This window comes from Lepus europaeus, chromosome 6 (assembly GCF_033115175.1).
Source record: "Lepus europaeus isolate LE1 chromosome 6, mLepTim1.pri, whole genome shotgun sequence".
In the NCBI taxonomy this organism is placed as follows: Eukaryota; Metazoa; Chordata; class Mammalia; order Lagomorpha; family Leporidae; genus Lepus; species Lepus europaeus.
In genome coordinates, this window is record NC_084832.1 from 99,344,856 (window position 1) to 99,363,532 (window position 18,677).

The following is an 18,677-nucleotide window of genomic DNA, read 5'->3' on the forward strand; positions in this document are numbered from 1 at the left end:
CTTTACTCGATGGCTGATTCTGACAGCCTTTGTAGCCAGAGCACAGTTTGCGGAAATACATTCTGAAAGCATTTCTTTCTATAAGTCTCATCGGACTGGTTTAAGAAAGGTAAGTCGGAAACCATCAGAGGGGATGAGTTATCTCCAGGTGCCTTGCACCTGGGATTCAGTTAAGACACTGTTTTCAACCAGCGACAAGGGGCCACTGTCAGTCAGTGTGTTCAGAAGGCCTCAAGACCTCTCAAAAGAAAAACAAGCCAGACTCAGGGATTGAAATCCTCAGTGAAAGAGGAGAGCACGTTGGCCTAAATACATTTTCCTTATTCATTGTCTTAATGCAGTTGGCAGATGTTCCCTTTAAAATGAAATTATCTCGAAGTTGGGCTAATGTGGCATCCACATTGACTTAGATTTGGAGCCATCCATGAATGGGAGACTGGCAGTGTTTGGGCAGTTGGCATTAAATCGGTTTTCTTTTTTAAAAAAAGATGTATTTATTTAAAGTCAGAGTTAGAAAGAGAGAGAAAGAGGGAGAGGGAAGGAGAGATCTTTTATCTACTGATTCACTTCCCTGCAACAGCCAGGGCTGCTGAAGCCAGGAGCCAGCAGCTTCATCTGGGTCTCCCACATGGGTGGCTGGGAATCAAAGACTTGGGCCATCTTCCACTGCTTATCCCAGGCCATTAGTAGGGAGCTGGATCAGAAGTGGAGCAGCTGGGATATGAACTGGTGCCCATATTGGATGCTGGGATCACAAGTGGTGGCTTTACTTGCTATACCACTACATTGGCTCCCAGCATTAAACCTGTTTCTTTCTTTTTTTTTTTTTTTGACTCTGGGTAAATTTTTTTTTAAGATTTTTTATTTATTTGAAAGAGTTACCAGAGAAACAGACAGAGAGAGAAAGGTCTTCTACCTGCTGGTTCACTCCCCAAATGGCTGCAATGGCTGGAGCTGAGCTGATCTAAAGCCAGGAGCCAGGAGCTTATTTTGGGTCTCCTATGTGGGTGCAGGGGCCCAAGTACTGGGGCCATCCTCTGCTGCTTTCCCAGGTACATTAGTAAGTAGCTAGATTGGAAGTTGAGCAACCGGTTCTCGAAAGGGAGCCCATATGGTATGCTGGCACCACAGGCCGGGGCTTTAACCTTCTGCACCTCAGTGCTGGCCCCATGCTTTAAATCTTAACATTCTCAGTGGGTCAGTGCAGTTTCACATCTGCGTGCCTGTCACCCCTGTATGTAAGGAAACCCACACCAGCAACCTGGAGAGACCACGACACAAAGGGAGGACCCCAGTAAGGCTCCTAGGGATTTTTCAGCCCCCACAAAGGCGGTGGGGGGCCTCATGTGTGGCCAAGGGTAGGAATGGATAGATGTTAGTTCTGTTTATTGGCTTCTTCATCGTCCATTAGCTTCTGTGTATAGTCTCCGCATGAGAAGATTGCTGCAGCCCTTCTTGTTTTTAGGGACTACAATTACATAAAAACAGTGCGCATTCATTTACATCAGCAAAGCACAGTTGTGTCTAGGCTCCTTCTGCAATTAACATTGTACCATTAAATGAGTTAAGCCCAGCAATAACTACGTCTGAGTAGGAAGGGCCAAGATACGTGACTTCCCTCCCTGCACCAGCTCTGCTGATACTAACTGTGGGATGGGTCTGCTTCCTGCCCAGTGAGGGGACAGGGGCTGAAGAGCGCTCTGTAGGATCCCAGTCAGCCCCCCCACCCTGAGTTCCACGTCTCCCCTGTCCTGTAGGCGAGGAGCGTGACTGCAAGGACATCGTCGCCAGGCTGCAGTTTGTCAAAGTGGGAGACTGTAAGTCCCGAGAGGAAGTGGACATTCATTACTGCCAGGTCAGTGTCTCTGACTGCAGTGAGGCCCTGGGTGGGACGGCCCGAGTCTCCTGGTTTGGACCCATCAGGGAAGAAAGGGGGAAAGGGACTGGGCTCATTTTAAAAGTCAGTGTTTCATTAAATGGGAACTTTTGACACCAGAAGAAAAAAAAAAAAAAAACAAAAACCAACTACTAAGGAAAGACTCCACAGGTCCTTTAAGGAGAATGGAGTTATTTATAAAAGGTAGGGATACTGTTTCCTGGAGATCCATCAAATGTGCGTGGACATTGCAGCCAGGGGGATCTGGGTGGGATGCCACCACTGAGCAGGGCAAATGTCTGACGTCCCTCCCCGCTGAGATCTGCCTTTATAAGTTGCCTGGCTCTCCTGGGTGTCTCAGAGCAGGGCCAGGCCTGCCTTGCTTGGGGGGGTGGGCAAGGATATGGGCTGCACCAGCGCCCTTCCCACCCCCAGCTGCTCCAGCATGGCAATCACCTACCTCTCTCTGTCCTCGCAGGGCAAGTGTGCCAGCAAAGCCGTGTACTCCATCGACACTGAGGAAGTGCAGGACCAGTGCTCCTGCTGCTCGCCGACGCGGACAGAGCCCATGCGGGTGCCCCTGTACTGCACCAATGGTTCCCTTGTGTATCATGTGGTCCTCAACGCCATGCAGTGCAGGTGCTCTCCCCGGAAGTGCAGCAAGTGAGGCCTGCTGCAGCTGCAGGGGATGCCTGCTGTTGCCCGCCTGTGCCCGACCAGCCGGAGCGTTGCTAACCTCTGCACATCCTGCTCTGGTGCCCTCCTGGGCCCCCAATAAAGGCCAAGCTCTTATCTTGCAAACAGCTGGTGATGCACTATGTCTTGAGGCTCAGATGGCAACTGGGTGGGGGGAGAAGGCACAGGCCCCAGCTGACATCACTGCAACCCTAGGGTCTAAGGGAGGCACTGCCAACTTCTGGGAACAAGTGGTATTTTGGGCTCCATGGGGCCGAGAGGCCTGGTGTGGGGCCGGCCTCTTCACATCCTTGGTGTAAAAGGCATCTGCTGGGTTCTCAACCCTCTGAATCACAGCAGAGGGGTGGGCCCTGGAGCCAGATGCTGCCAGGGTAGGTACAGCTGTTGTCAGTGGCTGCCCTTGTGGATAAGGTATTTGACCAGGTGGGACAGAGTTCTGGTGTACCCTTAGTGGTGCAGACGCGGAGGCACCTGGAAATGGGTGCAGGTGCAGGAGTGTAGACCCACCATCGGCCCAGCCTGGGCAGGGGGGTGGGCTCCAGACTCAGAGCAAACCTGGGCTCCACACAAAGCCCCTGCTCAACTGTGTGGCTTCAAACAAGCCCCCGAGTGGTTCCCACTGGAAGCCGTGGACGATGGATCTGGAAAAGATTTAGACCCCTCTGCAGATGATGGCAGCAGCTCAGAGAGCTCGAGTGACTTTCAAAGGCCCCACAGCTGCTCCGTGGCAGGGGCAGGTTCAGAACCCAGGGGCCGTGACACCTAGACAAGAACTCCTAGGTCACTCCGCCAGAGCCACACCGTTAGAGTCATGGGCATCAGTAGCCGCTGCATTTCTCCATCTCCACCACTGCTATGACTGCCGGAGAACAAGCCCAAGAGAAGTGACAGTGTAGGAACATGGCATGGGTGGGATTGAGTAGGTTGGGTGGGGTGTTGAGAGGGGTGGAAGGAAGGAAGCCCGGACAGACGCCTTATGTAACTGCTCAATAACTCACAGGTTGTCATCTCTCCATCCATCTCCCCACCCCCAACTTTGCATAGCCTCTAAGGTCTTTCTGCAGGAAACCAGATCCAGGGGTAGGGAATTAACTGTCACTCTCAGTGATCGCCTAACACTCTGCCTGGGGACAAGGCGTCATTGGAGGTGTCAGCCACAAAACTCAGCAGGGAGGGGACCGTGGCAGCCTCTGGTGTCAGTCTCTCAGCTGCCTGGCAGACCTCTCCTGGTGACTAATAGGACATTTTGCCATCACGGGAAAGGTGGATCAGGAAAATGCTTATTTGCCTTCATTATAACATTAATTACAATACTACAGTGGTAGGGAGTTGGGTAGGAAGGGTGCAGAGAGAGGACCTGGGGAGGTGTGTGTGTGAGAAGTGTCACAGCCGGCTTCCTTTATTTCATAGATGTTCTGGAGGCGGGGTCTCAGGACCCTGTGTGACACCCATCCTCAGACCAGATGAGACAGAGTCCCCCAAAGCAGGTGTTCTAGGGAGCATCTCAGGGAAGGAGTGAACCAGAAAGAGAGGAGGAATGGAATGAATGAATGAGTAAAGGAGCAATGTTCGGGATTGAAGAGACATGGAGAATGAATGGCTTAGGAAACGCACAGGGAGAAGGGCATCCTTAGAGGGAGAGCTGTTAGGAGCTTGGAGCAGGCTGGGACGCCTCTGCGTCACGTGGCCCAATGTGAGACATTGCTTTCTCATCTGTAACACGGGCACACTCAGGAATCACTCAGCAGGTCATTGTCTGATGACGATAACTACTGCAGGGCAAGTGTGAGCAAGGGGAAGTCCTGGGTAGACACTGGAGTCGCCAGAAGGAAGTCCCAGGTTGGGGCACTGTAATTTTTTGGAAAAAAAAAAAAAAAAAGATTTGTCTATTTTTAAAGTCAGAGTTACACGGGGCTGGAGGAGAGAAGAGAGAGAGAGTGAGAGAGGTGACCACAGCAGCCAGCACTAGGCCAGGCCAAAGTCAGGAGCCAGGAGTTTCTTCTGGGTCTCCCATGTGGGTGGCAGGGGCCCAGGTACTTGGATCATCATCCACTGCTTTCCCAGGCCATTAGCAGGGAAAGTGGAAGTGCAGCAGACGGGACATGAGCAAGTGCCCGTATAGGATGCTGGCATCACAGGCAGTGGCTTTACCCGCTAGGCCACAGAGCTGGCCTCTGTACACTGTAATTCTAGATTTTCCTCCTGTTCTGCTCTTGACTCATCCTGTGTTGTGCACTGCTTTATTGCCTTGGGGTCCTCATCTGAGATGGGGAGCAGTCCCCACCACCATTACCTTATCAGCACAGCAGAGAAAAGTCTGTGGACTTAAAGGTCATGATCACAAATAGCACACTTGAACTTGATCCTCACATAGGACTTTTCCATCTCGCCTAGGTGGTATTAGTCAACTTTTTGGCCCTTTGGACATCTTCTCTCTCTTCCGTGGCTGGAGACCTAGACTGTTCCCAGAGATGGCATGGTCTGCCCTCTGGGGACCACTCTCCCGGCACCCACCTTCCCAGTCACCCTTAGCCATCCTAGCGTCCCACGCGGAAGCTCCTATAAACCTGCCTGCCGCCCCTCCTCCTGCCACTGGCAGCCCCTCTTCCCGTCCAACTGGTGAGGGCAGGTTTGTGAGGGGGACCCAGTGTCCAGGGAACCCCCTCCCCCATCCCGACGGCGGGGGCGGTGCCCTGGACGTGATGACCCCCGGGGACGGCGGGATTGGAGACTAATCAGCCAGACGGTGCACGAGATAATCCGGCTGAGTTTTTCACACTGCAGCCCTGTTATGAGGCGCCTGCCCGGGTCGAGGTGAGCAGGAGGCAGTCGCCATCTCGCCCCCAGCTGCCCTCAGCCGAGCGTGTCCCTGACTAAACCCCGCCGCGGGGCCGCGCTGCTTCCTCCACGCCGGGCGCCGCGCGCCGGTGCGCCCAGGGCGCAGCCGGAACAGCGGGGCGCGAGCCGGGCGGCGCAGGGAGGCATGGGGGAGGAGGCGGCGGCGGCGGCGGCAGGCGAGGGGCGGGCACGTCCAGACGGAGCTGAGCCGCGATGGAATTAGCCCCGCGGCGGCATAAGCCTGTCCAGAAGCGCGCGCGGCCGCGGGGCGCTCGGCTTCCGCGTCCCGTGTGCTCGCCTCATGGCTACCTCCGGGCTGCGCGGTGAGTTTTCCCTACCCGCGGGCCTGGCCCTGGGCATCGGGCAACTTGCAGGCGGGAGGGGTCAAGGAGGCTGCCATCCTCACGCCTGTCCCGCGGGCTTGGTGACCCCCAGGGAAGCTGCGCCGGGTGCTGCCAGGAGCTGACCTCTTGCCCCCCGGGGTAGGGAAGCTGCGAGACATTTCTGGGACGCTTATTTGGTCAAGGGGGCGGACGAGGGGCAGAGGACTGGTGCGGCGCCTTTTCGGTGACTGGTTCCCAGCTCTGGTCTTTGCTCTCCGTACCTCTCCTCTCAAGTCCTTGGGGGTCAGTAAACAACCCCCTGGGTTCAATTCAGTGCCATTCTGCTGACCACAGAGCCAATGGCCCTGGCATCCCTGGGGTGGCCTCACAGTTTCCGGAATTCTCTTCTGGTCTCTACCCAAATCCACCTTCAGGACGGGGGCTCTGATGCCAGGCATTCACACTGGATGCACGGGGTGTTTCCTAGAAGAAAAGCAAATTGAGGTGGAGTTTGGGGAGGGGGTTGGTATTTTCCTGCACCTCCCAGAGTATCTGGAGTGGACGTTTTGGGCGGAGTTGGCCGTGCCCCCATGGATTTTGTTAGGTGGCTTGTTTCTGGTAGTTCTTGAGAGAGGGACCACGAAGGGAGGTGCCGGCTCCTTGGTGTGGCCAAGGTGTCAGTTATGGTCCTGACGCTTGGCGAGCAGATGGCAACTCCCAGGGACCACGTGGCCCTCGGTCAGGCCGGGGGCAGTTGCTGTGTGCTCCTCCTTTTCATCCTCTTCCTGTGGGCAAGGCATGTGGGCCTCACTGAGGCTGGCCTGCCTTTCTGGACGCCCACCCAGAGAAGCCTGTCTTTTCCCTGTGCCTGCTTTTCCTAGGGTCCGTGGAGAAGAGGAATTTAACTGCTGGAGCTGGAGGTCTTGCCTCTAGGGCAAAATAGGAACAATCTGTGTTTGTGGTCAAGTGGTTAGGGAAGGCCTTTTTGGGGGAGAGGGATTGGAACAGAGATAGCATTAAAGGAAAGAAGCAACCATGAAGCTATCTAGAGACTGATCTAGCAAAGAAGGTGAAGGTGGAGGTACTTGGGCTGGTCCAGGGAGAGTGAGGACTCCTAGCAGCCCCAGCTCACACAGGAACTGTTGCCCAGGCCATGTGTTCCTGGCGTGCAAAGGGAGAGGGGAGATTGACACCAACAGTTCCCGCGTACCACACACTGCTGGTTGCTTTGCGTCACAGCAAGTTTGGGAGTCGGTGGTAAGCACATTTCACAGGATAGGAACCTGAGATGTGTGCCTGTCATCATGTGCTAACTACCGAATAATCATCGAATACGAGGCCAGAATTCTAACTCAGACCTCACCCTGGAGCTCACATTCACTCCTCCAGTTCCCCCTGAAGTCCTCAGTCAGAAGGAAGTGTCGGAAAAAAAAAAAAAAAGAAGGAAGTGTTGCTGGCTGTACTTGCGGGTGGAGGGTGTAGGTGGAACGGGGGCCGTAAGGGAGAAGGTAATTTTGCAAAGCTGTGGGGTCAATGCGGCGGTCCCATTCTAGGTAAGGCTGGGCCCTGACACTGCGGGTTGCACCCAGGAATCATCCTGGTCAGCTTATTTTTGGGGACTCAGGCCCAAGAAGGCTTGGGCACACATCATTCCATCAGAAAACCTGGACTAAGAATAGCTACTGTAATGGAGCAAAAGCTTTGATTCATGAACTTCTCGACAGCCCGGTCAGAAGAGAAATAATAAGTTACATGGTTCTCATTATGTGATCAAAGGAGTCTAGTTCATCCACATTAAACTTTAAGAATGTCTTGGTGATATTTATATAAGACTTTGCCCAGCATAATGAGCTGCAATTTCACTATTAGGGATTTTTTTTTTTTTTAAAGAGTGTTATTTATCCACGGGCATTTTTATCATGTTGTTTCTGATTGACCAAAAAAGATGTTTCTCTTGTATTTTCTGGTCCATTCAATCTCGTTGCATTAAAAAGATGCTGCTTGCCAGCCATTAGATTCATATAGTCAATGAATGGGGTAAACCTCTCATTGGGAAAGTAGTGGCTTATGGCATAGAGAAACGCCAGTGGCTAATAGGCCATGTAGATCAGGGCTCTCAATTTCTTGTTCCTTTTCCACATAAGAAAGGGATATGTGACATTTCCATCAGGAATAGTTCTTACTCAAGTTTCCAATGTCTTTCTTTTCCCTTCAGCCTAAAAAACTTTTATTTTTTTTTAAAAAATTTATTTGAAAAACAGAGTGACAAGGAGAGGGACACACCCCCCCACCCCCCCCCCCACCCACACAGACATATACCTTTCATCCTCTGGTTCTCCAAATGCCTGCACTAGTCAGGGCTGGGACAGGACAGAGCCAGAAGCCTGGAACTCCATCCAGGTCCCCATGTGCGTGGCAAGGGCCCAAGCCTTGGGGCCATCAGCTGCTGCTTCCCAGGCACATTAGCAGGAAGTTGGCTTGGAAGTGGAGGAGCCGGGACTTGATTGCAGGCACTCGGATATGGGATGCAGGTGGCCCAAGTAGAGACCTGACTTGCTGTACCACAGCCCCACCCCTAATCCTTTAGTATTTCTTGAGGTGCAATTCTGCTGGTGACAAATTCTCTCACTCTGTGTTTTTATGAAAAATGTCTATTTCACCCTTGTTTTTTCATTGGATATAGATTAAAGAGTTGACAGGTTGTTTTTCTTTTAGCACTGTAGGTGTCACTTTAATGATCTCTGTTATTTTGATGAGAAGCTATCCTCAGTTCATATTTTGATTTTATTCATTACTTTATTCATGCATAATCTTTTTGATCTGGTGACTTTCTTTTATTTTCATTTTTGGTTTTTAATACTTTGCTATTGAAATAGTATATCTAGTTGTGATTTTCTTTTCCTCTCTTTTTACTTGCATTTGCTAAGCTTCTTGAATCTGGAAATTATGATTTTACCAAATTTTGGGGACTATTTCAGCCATTATTTCTCCCACTGTTTTCATTTTTTTAAGAAAGCTTTTATTTAATGAGTGCAAAATTCATAGGTACAGCTTTAGGATTTTGGTGGTTCTTCCCCTCTATCCGCTCTCTCACCCACACTCCTGTCCCACCTGCTACTCCTTTTTCCATCCCATTCTTCATTTAGATTCATTTTTAGTTAACTCTATATACAGAAGACCAACTCTATATTAAGTAAAGATTTCCACAATTTGCCATTCTTATTTTATTGTCCTGGAATTCCAGTCACATTCACACATATGTCAGACTGAAATTGTCCCAGTAGTTCCTGATGCTCTGCTAACTATTCTGCAACCTTCAGGCCTCTGTTCTCTAGAGTAGATAATTTCTATGGATCGATTTTTAACTTCATACTCTTTGAAAATCAATCACCTTTTTTCCATCTTTTGTTCCGCCAATTCCTGGTAAGTACCAATCTACTCTCCATCTCTCTGGATTGGTCTGTTCTGCCCATTTAACATATGTGACATTTTATGTCTAGACTCCTTGACTTAGCATAATGCCTTGAAGATGGAGTCATATTGTAATGTGTTTCAGTCCTTCATTGATTGTTTGGAAATATGTATTTGTCCATTTATTATTTGATGAACATTTGGGCTTGCATTCTTGGCTACTAGGAGTGATGCTGCTGCAGACTTTCAAGCACGTTTTGTGTGTACACATTTTTATTTCTTTTGAGAACGTTCCAAGAAGAAGAATTGCCGGGTCATATAGCAACTCCATGTATAGCTTTTGCAGGCTGTCACACTATTTTCAAAAGTAGTTATATCATTTTACATTCCCACCGGAAATTTATGAGGGTTCTGATTTCTCCACAAACTCACCAACACTTGTTATTACTCATCTCTTGGATCATAGCCATCTTCATGGGTGTGAAGTAGTGTGTCATTGTGGGTTTGCATGACCGAGGAGCAGGAGAAGCCTGTCATTGGAGAAGGAAGAGTGACCATGCCTGGCAACCCTTGCTTGTGTTCTGGCTCCCTGGTTGTAGAGGCCATGTGCCAGGACTTGCACAGCTGCAATTTGGTTCCCCAACTTTGAAAACGGAGCTTTGATCGCAATTCTAGTGTAAGAGTCACAGGGGATAGGAATGGCTTTTACATCATCCAAGTCAATTCAAATGCTAAATGTCACTAAATGCATTCAACCTGGGGCCAAGTCATTTGGTTCAGTATACAGACGACCTGGAGGCACCAGTGGGAGGTGAGCATCTTTCTCTGTGCTGTCAGCGAAGCTATAGCTATGTGACAATTCAGGAGGAGCCCTAAGAGGCACCTACATCTGTTGTGCAAGGAGAGTTCACCATTCATTCATTCATTCATTCATCCAATCAATTAAAAATGTGCACTTACCTCATACCTTGCATTGTCCTGGGTGCTCAAATTTGAATATCTCAGAGCCTACTGGAAGACAATCGTGTAAATCTTTGACTTTAATGCAGTATAATGAGTATGAATATGCCACGTGAAATGTTACTTTTGATAGGCCCCCTTGACAGAGACTACCAGCTGCTTACTAAAATCCATGTTTTCCTCCTCTTCCTGACCACACAGCCAGATTGAATTTCCTGGCCTCTTCTGCATTCGTTATGGCCATGAGATTGAATGCTAGCCAGTGGAATGTGAGCAGAGTGATATGAGCTATTTCTGGGCCTGGCCCATAGCAATCATCCATGCCTGCTCCTCCATGCTCCTTTTCCCTTCCAGATAACCAGAATGGAAACTCTCAGGGTCACCTTGGAAATCACAGTTGAAGTTGGCAGAACCTCCATTACTCAGGGGTCCTGAAAAGTTATGTGCAAAGCCACTCCCCCCCCCCCCCCCCCAATTTCCTCACCCACTTAGGTCTATTGTGTACCAAGTACTTTGTTGTTATGGCTTAATCATTGCTTATTTTTAGTCTATTTGTTGTATCATCTAGCTGAGCGTTACCCTAACTCATGTATGTATCCATCACTAGCAAAGTAGGTCATAAGAAATGCTTCCCAGTGCAGTAACGCAGTCTGCTGAGATCCCGTTCATGTCAAATGCCCATGCTTCATAGCCTTGCTCAGTGCTTCTTCCCCAGCTTTCTCCCACCCTAACAGACTTAAAACCCCCCACCAATTTTTGCACCCCAGAGGGGGAGAGATGCACTTGTCGTTGACACTGACGTAGCGTGTGTTCAACAGACAGGGGGATGAAAAGGTGAGATGGTGAAAAGGTGAGCACAGAGAGGTTTCTTGGCAAGATCCTCCCTTCTACGCTTTGTGGCTTCGAATTGTGGAGCTTTGATTATGTTATTTTCAAGCAAACATGGCATTTATAAAAAGATTTATTGATTTATTTGGAAGGCAGAGTTACAGAGAGAGAGAGAGAGAGAGAGAGAGATTGGTTTTCCATCTGCTGGTTTACTCCTCAAATGCCCACAACTGCTGGTGCTGGTCTAGATTGAAGCCTGGAGCCTGCGATTGGACCTGAGTCTCCCATGTGGGTGGCAGGGACCCATTTACTTGGTCCACTGCTGCTGTCTCTCATGCTGCCCATCAGAAGATGGCACTGGGAGAGCAGCCAGGACTTGAACCTGAGCATTGATGTGAGCTGTGGCATCCCGAGCAGCATCCTACCCACTGTGTCTAAGCCTGCCCTGAGGGTCACTTTTTTTTTTCCTTTTTTTGTTCAGAATTGAGACTTTATTGGTGTTGAGAATCAGTACACAGACATTTCAGTTTGTACATAGTCCTTAACACACATACTGAAAATCTAAAAAGCCATGAATTGCCATTCTTTTTTTAAAAAAGTTATCCCAGTGACTTTCCAGCTTCAAATTTGGAGGCAACTTTTCCTTAAGAGGTCACCAAGGCCGGCGCCGTGGCTCAACAGGCTAATCCTCCACCTTGCGGCGCCGGCACACCGGGTTCTAGTCCCGGTCGGGGCACCAGATTCTGTCCTGGTTGCCCCTCTTCCAGGCCAGCTCTCTGCTGTGGCCCGGGAGTGCAGTGGAGGATGGCCCAAGTGCTTGGGCCCTGCACCCCATGGGAGACCAGGAGAAGCACCTGGCTCCTGCCTTGGGATCAGCGTGGTGCGCCAGCCGCAGCTCGCCGGCCGTGGTGGCCATTGGAGGGTGAACCAATGGCAAAGGAAGACCTTTCTTTCTGTCTCTCTCTCTCACTGTCCACTCTGCCTGTCAAAAAAAAAAAAAAAAAAAAAGGCCATCAAGTACCTGTATCTCAAAGGTGGCTGTTATATAAATCCCACCCATTCGCAATTTAATATCATAAACACAACATACTCAAATTTTCAGTCTTTTGCAGCACATTAACAAAAGCAGTAGGAAAACTGGACAACCACAGCCAAAGATGTTGGAGAGGGCACACGGTTCTGACAGAGCGAGGAGTGGTTTTCTGTAGGAGACAGTTCTACTCAACAACATGGGAGAAGTAAGTGAAAATATCCAAGACAGATTTAAATGCACAATTGAGACTCCAAATTGCCACTTAGTGCACTTTTAATTAATACAAGAGTCTCCTATCATTTCTGGCCCTTGCTAATAACCTAAATCTGAAATATTTACTGACAAAATACCTTTTGATTAAAAATTTGGCTGGCAAGAGCTTTTGCTTCCGTTAATGATGGAATAATTTGTACCGAGGTAGACATCTTGCCATGAATTATACAACAGGATAGAATACGAGTCCATCATTTCCAGACATTGGACAGCCATAGGCACGGGAGTGTAATCCTGAGAGAACAGAGCCTCACGGATTTAGTTCCATGAAGGCAGGTCATTTCCTGGGGATCAGGGACCTGGAGTTCAGGTAGAAGAAGGCGGTGACACCACACTGAAGATGCAGGAGGGAGCAGCCAAAGTGACCGGAAATTATGGGGCAGAGCACGGGAGAAGATGAACTTGTGCAAAAAGAGGATCCTGGTGGTCTCATTGGGAATCCTTCGTGAGTTCTTGGCCGAGAGCGAGACTTCTTGTTCAGAGGGTGACAGATGGGAGGTTTGCCAGACAGGGGCTGCTACAACCCTGAGATCAGAGATGCTGGAGATCAAGCATTGCTGGGAGATGCAGAAGGTCCCTGTTGGCTGGAGTAGAGAGACCTTGGGGATGCGCCCCCATGCTCCATGCTTCTAACTGAAAATCTAGGGCCCTCAATTTAGAAATAAGAAGTATGCACTAGAGAGAAAAAGTTCACTCTAGACGGTAGCTAAAAATGCCAGGCCTTTGGGGCCAGCACCGTGGCTCACTTGGTTAATCCTCTGCCTGCGGCGCCGGCATCCCATATGGGTGCCGGGTTCTAGTCCCAGCTGCTCCTCTTCCAGTTCAGCTCTCTGCTGTGGCCCGGAAGTGCAGGGGAGGATGGCCCAAGTGCTTGAGCCCCTGCACCCACATGGGAGACCAGGAGGAAGCACCTGGCTCCTGGCTTCAGGTCAGCGTTTGCAGGGTAAACCAATGGAAGGAAGACCTTTCTCTCTCTCTCTCTCACTGTCTTAATTCTAACTGTCTTAAAAAAAAAAAAAAAAAAAAAAAGCCAGGCCCTAAAAAGATCAGCAGGGAAGACAGAATTCAGAGGTGGAACCCTAGCAAATTATCCAGTCTTGAAAAATACTCCTTGTTTTTCATCAAATCCTTAGCAAAACAAAACAAAGCCCAAATGAGCTCAAAGTGAACTACTTGCTAGAAATCTAAAAAAATTTAACCCTATACATAGAAAAATAATGTTGTTTCATTCACCATGTGCAGAATAGCACAAAACTTTCTAAACATGCAATGAAATAGAAATAAGTGACCTATGGAAACAGTCAGCAAAATGAAAAAGCAGGGGCACAGCAGGTTAAGCTGTGGCTTCTGAGGTTGGCATTCCATGTGAGTGTCGGTTCAAGTCCTAGCTGCTCTGCATCCAATCCAGCTCCCTGCTAATGTGCCTGGGAAAGCAGAGGAAAATGACCCAAGTGCTTGGGTCCCTACAGCTCATATTGGAGACTCGGATGGAGTTCCAGGCTCCTGACTTGAGCTTGGCCTGGACCCGAGCACTGTGGCCATTTAGGGAGTAAACCAATGGATGGGAGATCTCTTTGTCTCTCCCTTACTCTATATAACTCTGCCTTTCAAATAAATAAGTAAATCTTAAAAAATGAAAAAGCAGCTAATGGAGCGGGAAAAATATTTGTGAATCATCTATCAGATAAAATGTTAATATTAAAATTATATAAGGACCTCACACAACTCATTAGCGAAAAAAACAAGAAACAAAACCAAACAACCTAATTAAAAATGAGCAAATAACATGAACGGAAATCTCTCCAAAGCAGATGTAAAAGTGGACCTGGTAATTATGCATGTGTGAAAACATGCTTAGCATCACTAACCATCATGAATTGTCAGCAGCATGCAGATCAAAGTCACAGTGAGATACGAGCTTACACCTGTTGGAGTGGTTATCATCCAACAGCTGAGCGTTGGAGAAGGTGTGGAATAAAGGGAAGGCTTGCACACTTTGCTGAGAATGTAGATTGGTGCAGCCATTGTGGACATTATGGAGGTTGCGAAAGGAATTAAAAATAGAACTACCACATGACTCAGCAGTTCTGGGTATATTCTCAAGGAAATGGAATCAGTGTTTCTAGATATCTGCACTCCCATGTTCATCATGGCATTATTCACAATAGCAGAGATATGGAAATAAGTTGGCTATTGGCAGATGAATGGATAAAGAAGTTGTGACATACAGAGGAATATCATTCAGCCTTAAAGAAGGAGATCTTGCCATTTGCAACATCATGGATGAACTAGAGGACATTATGCTAAATGAATAAGCCAGAAACAGAAAGAAAAATACTTCCAGATCTCACTTACTTGTGAAATCTAGAAACATGGTGACAGAGACAAAAAAGGTGGTTACCAGGGGTGAAGGTGGCGTGGCCTGGGGAGACACAGATCAAGGGGTAAAAAATGCAGATATCTGGGGTGAGTGTGTCCAGAAATCTAATGTTTACTGTGGGGACCATAATATTTTATACAATATTATATTAATAATGTGTTCTATATTGGAAATTTGCTAAGTGAGTAGTTTGGAGGGCCTTTTACTAAACAAAAAAAGGGAAGGGCAATTCTATGAGATTATGGCTGTGTTAATTTACTTGACATAATAACCACTTCACTATGTCTAACAATACATCATTCTTATAAAGAATTATTTATTTATTTGAAAGAGTGACATAAAGAGAGAGGGGGAGACAGGGACACACACACACACAGATCTTCCATCTGAGTGTTTACTTCCTAAATGACCACAAGGGCCAGAACTGGTCCAGGATGAAGTCAGGAGCCTGGAATTCCACTGGGGTCTCCTATATAGGTGGTAGGAGGACCTTGTACTTGGGCCACCTTCTTTTGTTTTCCCAAGTGCATTAGCATGGAGTTGGAAAGGAAGTGGAGTAGCTGGGACTTGAACTGACACTCAGATATGGGATGCTGGTGTTGCAAACAGTGGCTTAACCCATGGCACCACATCACTGGTATCCAAAATATTATGTTGTACACCTTAAAATTATACATTAAAAATAGGCAATAAAGGAGAAAACACCAGAATAAAATTGATCTTGAAATAGTTCAGATATTGGATTTAACAAAGACCTTAAAACAGCTCACATAAATGTTCTAATCATTAAGACCATAAGAATTAATAAGAAACTTCAGAGAAATAGAACTTACAAACATAAATAAAAACAAATGCAACTGAAATCACTCTTCCCAGTTTCAAAATATGTTAAAATCTGGCACAGTCCTGGCATAAAGACAGATGTATGGATCAATAAGTAGAAATCAGATTCCAAAATAAATCCATGAATTTCAACAACGTCCTGAAAAATGTGAAATGGTACTGGGACAACTGGATAGCTTCATGCAAAAGAATGAAGTCAGACCCTGTCCTCACCCCATCTATGATAACTAACTCAAATTGAATCATAGATGTAAATGCAATAGCCAAAACTATAAAACCTGTAAGAGTAAATCTTCATGACCTTGGTTTTAAATTTTTAAAAAAGATTTAGTTATTTTGGAAGGCAAAGTGATAGAGAGAGAGGGCGAGATCTTCCATCTGCTGGTTTGCTCCCCAAATGACTGCAACAGCCTGGGCTGGAAGTGGAGCAGCCAGTCCTTGAGCTGTTGCTCCCACATGGGATGCTGACTTCACAAGTGGCAGCTTAACACACTATGCCACAACACTGACCCTGATAACGATGTCTTAATATTATGCCAAAACACAAGCAATCATCTCAGCCTGTTCACTACAACGAAATGCCCCAACTGAGAATTTATAAAGAGAAATTTATTTCCTATTGTTCTGCAGGCTGGGAAGTATAGGACCACAGTGGTGTTTTGTGTCTAATGAGAGCTGTTCTGTGCTTCCCAGATAGTACCCTGTTGCTCTATCCCTACCTGGAAAGCCCAAAAGGAAGTTATCAATGGCGCTTTTCTGAAAGGGATGTGAATTTAACCATGAGGCAGTACCTGCAGTTGCATTGGGGGTTAAGTTTCAACATGAGTTTTGGAGGGGACTCAAACACAAACCACAGCATAATCAAAGAAAAAATATTACATTGGACTTCATCAAAATAAAAATACTTCAAGAAAGTAAACAGACAAACCACAGAGTGGAAGAAGATATTTGTAAGTCATACATTGGAAAAGGGACTTTTATCCTGAATACATAAAGAACTCCTAAATTTCAGCAATAAAAAGACAGTAGCCTAATTTTAAAATGAGAAAAGGATCTGAATAGATCTCTGAATGGAGGATTATGGATGGCCAGGAAGCACCTGGGATGACATTCAGTGTCATGAGCCAAGAGCATCAGGTGCAAACCCATGAAAACCAGGGCCCTGTCAGTTCTCCTGGGCTAAATATTCATCCTCACTCTGCTAAGTGGTGCTTTGTTTCATGTACTCCCTGTTTACCTTGTTCAAGTTTAGAGGGGGCTTCTGCTTCCTTTTCATATTTCAAGACTTTGTGACTAGATCTGGGCTCACTGTTTGGATTTTGTTAGTGAGGCCAATGGTTTCAACCCTGATTGCACAAGAGAATCACAGATCAAGTCCATGTCTCAGGATGTGGAACCCGGATCTGATGTTTCAGCCCTGTCAAGGGGAATGTTAGTGTGTGTCCATGGATGGAAACCTCCCTTCATGCCCATTTGTTCTTTACCAATGGCAGAATCCTGTTAAGTGTGGCTCCCGGGGCAGCTCCGTTTCTCCACAGAATAGCTCTTGTATGCTTCTTTTTATGATTTCTCTTCTCCAGAATTCCTTCTCCTGGTTGAGTCCTTTGGTTATAACATCACAGATGCTCAGATGAGGACATCTTTTGGTTACAAGTCTGAGCGATCTGTATTGGGCTAGGCCGCCACAGCCTGGCAAGAGGTGGAATTCTGAGAAACTAAAAGCAATATGTCTCACTTTTCCCCCTCATGAGTTATTCTGTGATTTCCAGTCTCCTTTAAAGTCTGACCCAGTAATTAGAGGAGTCTCTAGGGGTGCACCGGTGTGCTCATGAGCAGTTCTCCCAGCCTCTATGTGATATTGTCATCTTGGTTGAGGTTTGCTGTTGGGCCTTTCTTTCCCCAAGCTGTGAGAAGGCACCTGTGCTGCCCCATGCTTAGAGTTGACACGGAGGTGAACAATAGCACAGCCAGGCCCTAGTCCTGGACTTGAGTAATGCACAATCTAACCAACTGAGCTTGCTGTCTGTATGACGCCAATTCATTCATGTTGGTGGATGAAGCTATGACATAGAAAATTTTCTGAGCCATTTCCTACAGATTATATTTCGAATATTTAATTCATTATTCTTTGTATCTATTGGAGCCTTCTACAGATTATATTTGGAATATTTAATTCATTATCCTCTGTATCTGTTGTAGCCTTCTATAATCCCCAGCATCTCACACAGATCCAAAGGCCTCAGTAGCCTGAGGGTGGCAGCTATGACTAGGAGAGCCATCTGGGGTGGGTGTTGTGGTGCAGTGGGTTAAGCTGCCACTTGGGATGATTGCATCCCATATTGGAGTGCTGGTTTGTGTCCTGGCTCCTCCATTTCCAATCCAGATTCCTGCTAATGTGCCTGGGAGGCAGCAGGTGATGGCCCAAGTAGTTGAATTCCTGCCACATTTATGGGAGACCCAGATGGAGTTCCTGGCTTCTGGCTTTGGCCTGGCACAGCCTCAGCTGTTGCAGGCATTTGGGAGAATCAACCAGCAGATGGAAGATCTTGCTCTCTCTCCCTGTCTTTCTCTGTCTTTCTCTCCCTCTGCCATTCAAACAAATAAGTAAAATAGAAAAAAAAGCAAAGCCATCTCAGACTTTAACTTCAAACCCAGTCCACTTGTGGCAAGAGAAGCCTGTTTCATGCCCTGTCTCATCTTTGGAGAGCTGTTTTGTGAGGGCACAGAAAGGACCCCGGTTTACAGTGCACACCTTTTTACTTGGCCTGCAAGGCCCTTAACAACCTTCCTTATCAACCTCCCCAATATCGTCTCCTGTTAGTCACTCCTCTGTGTGTGTTATAAGCACACATAGGGGCCAGTGCTGTGGCATAGTGGGTAAAGCTGACACCTGTAGTTCCAGCATCCCTTATGGGCACCAGTTCGAATCCCAGCTGCTCCACTTCAAATCCAGCTTTCTTTTGTGGCCTGGGAAAGCAGTGGAAGATGGACCAAGTCCTTGGGCCCCTGCACCTGCATGGGAGACCCAGATGAAGCCTCGGGGCTCCTGATCAGTGCAGTTCCAGCTGTTGTGGCTGTCTAGGGAATGAACCAGCAGATAGAGGACTTTCTTTCTCCCTCTCTCTCTCTGCCTCTGCTTCTCTGTAACTCTGCCTTTCTTATAAATAAATAAATAAATAAATAAATAAAACAAAAAAGCACACACACACACACACA

General features: G+C 47.6%; 1 protein-coding gene across 1 annotated transcript in view; it reads left to right on the plus strand.

The window, feature by feature from the left end:
* Window positions 1-2,646, plus strand: part of VWF (von Willebrand factor) — a 159,067-nt gene extending 156,421 nt beyond the window's left edge. The window contains exons 51-52 of the mRNA XM_062195452.1: window positions 1,758-1,855; window positions 2,355-2,646. Of these exons, the coding sequence (XP_062051436.1) occupies window positions 1,758-1,855; window positions 2,355-2,543 (287 nt within the window). The 3' untranslated portion in view covers window positions 2,544-2,646. The remainder of the gene's footprint in view (window positions 1-1,757; window positions 1,856-2,354) is intronic.
* Window positions 2,647-18,677: the final 16,031 nt, after the last annotated feature.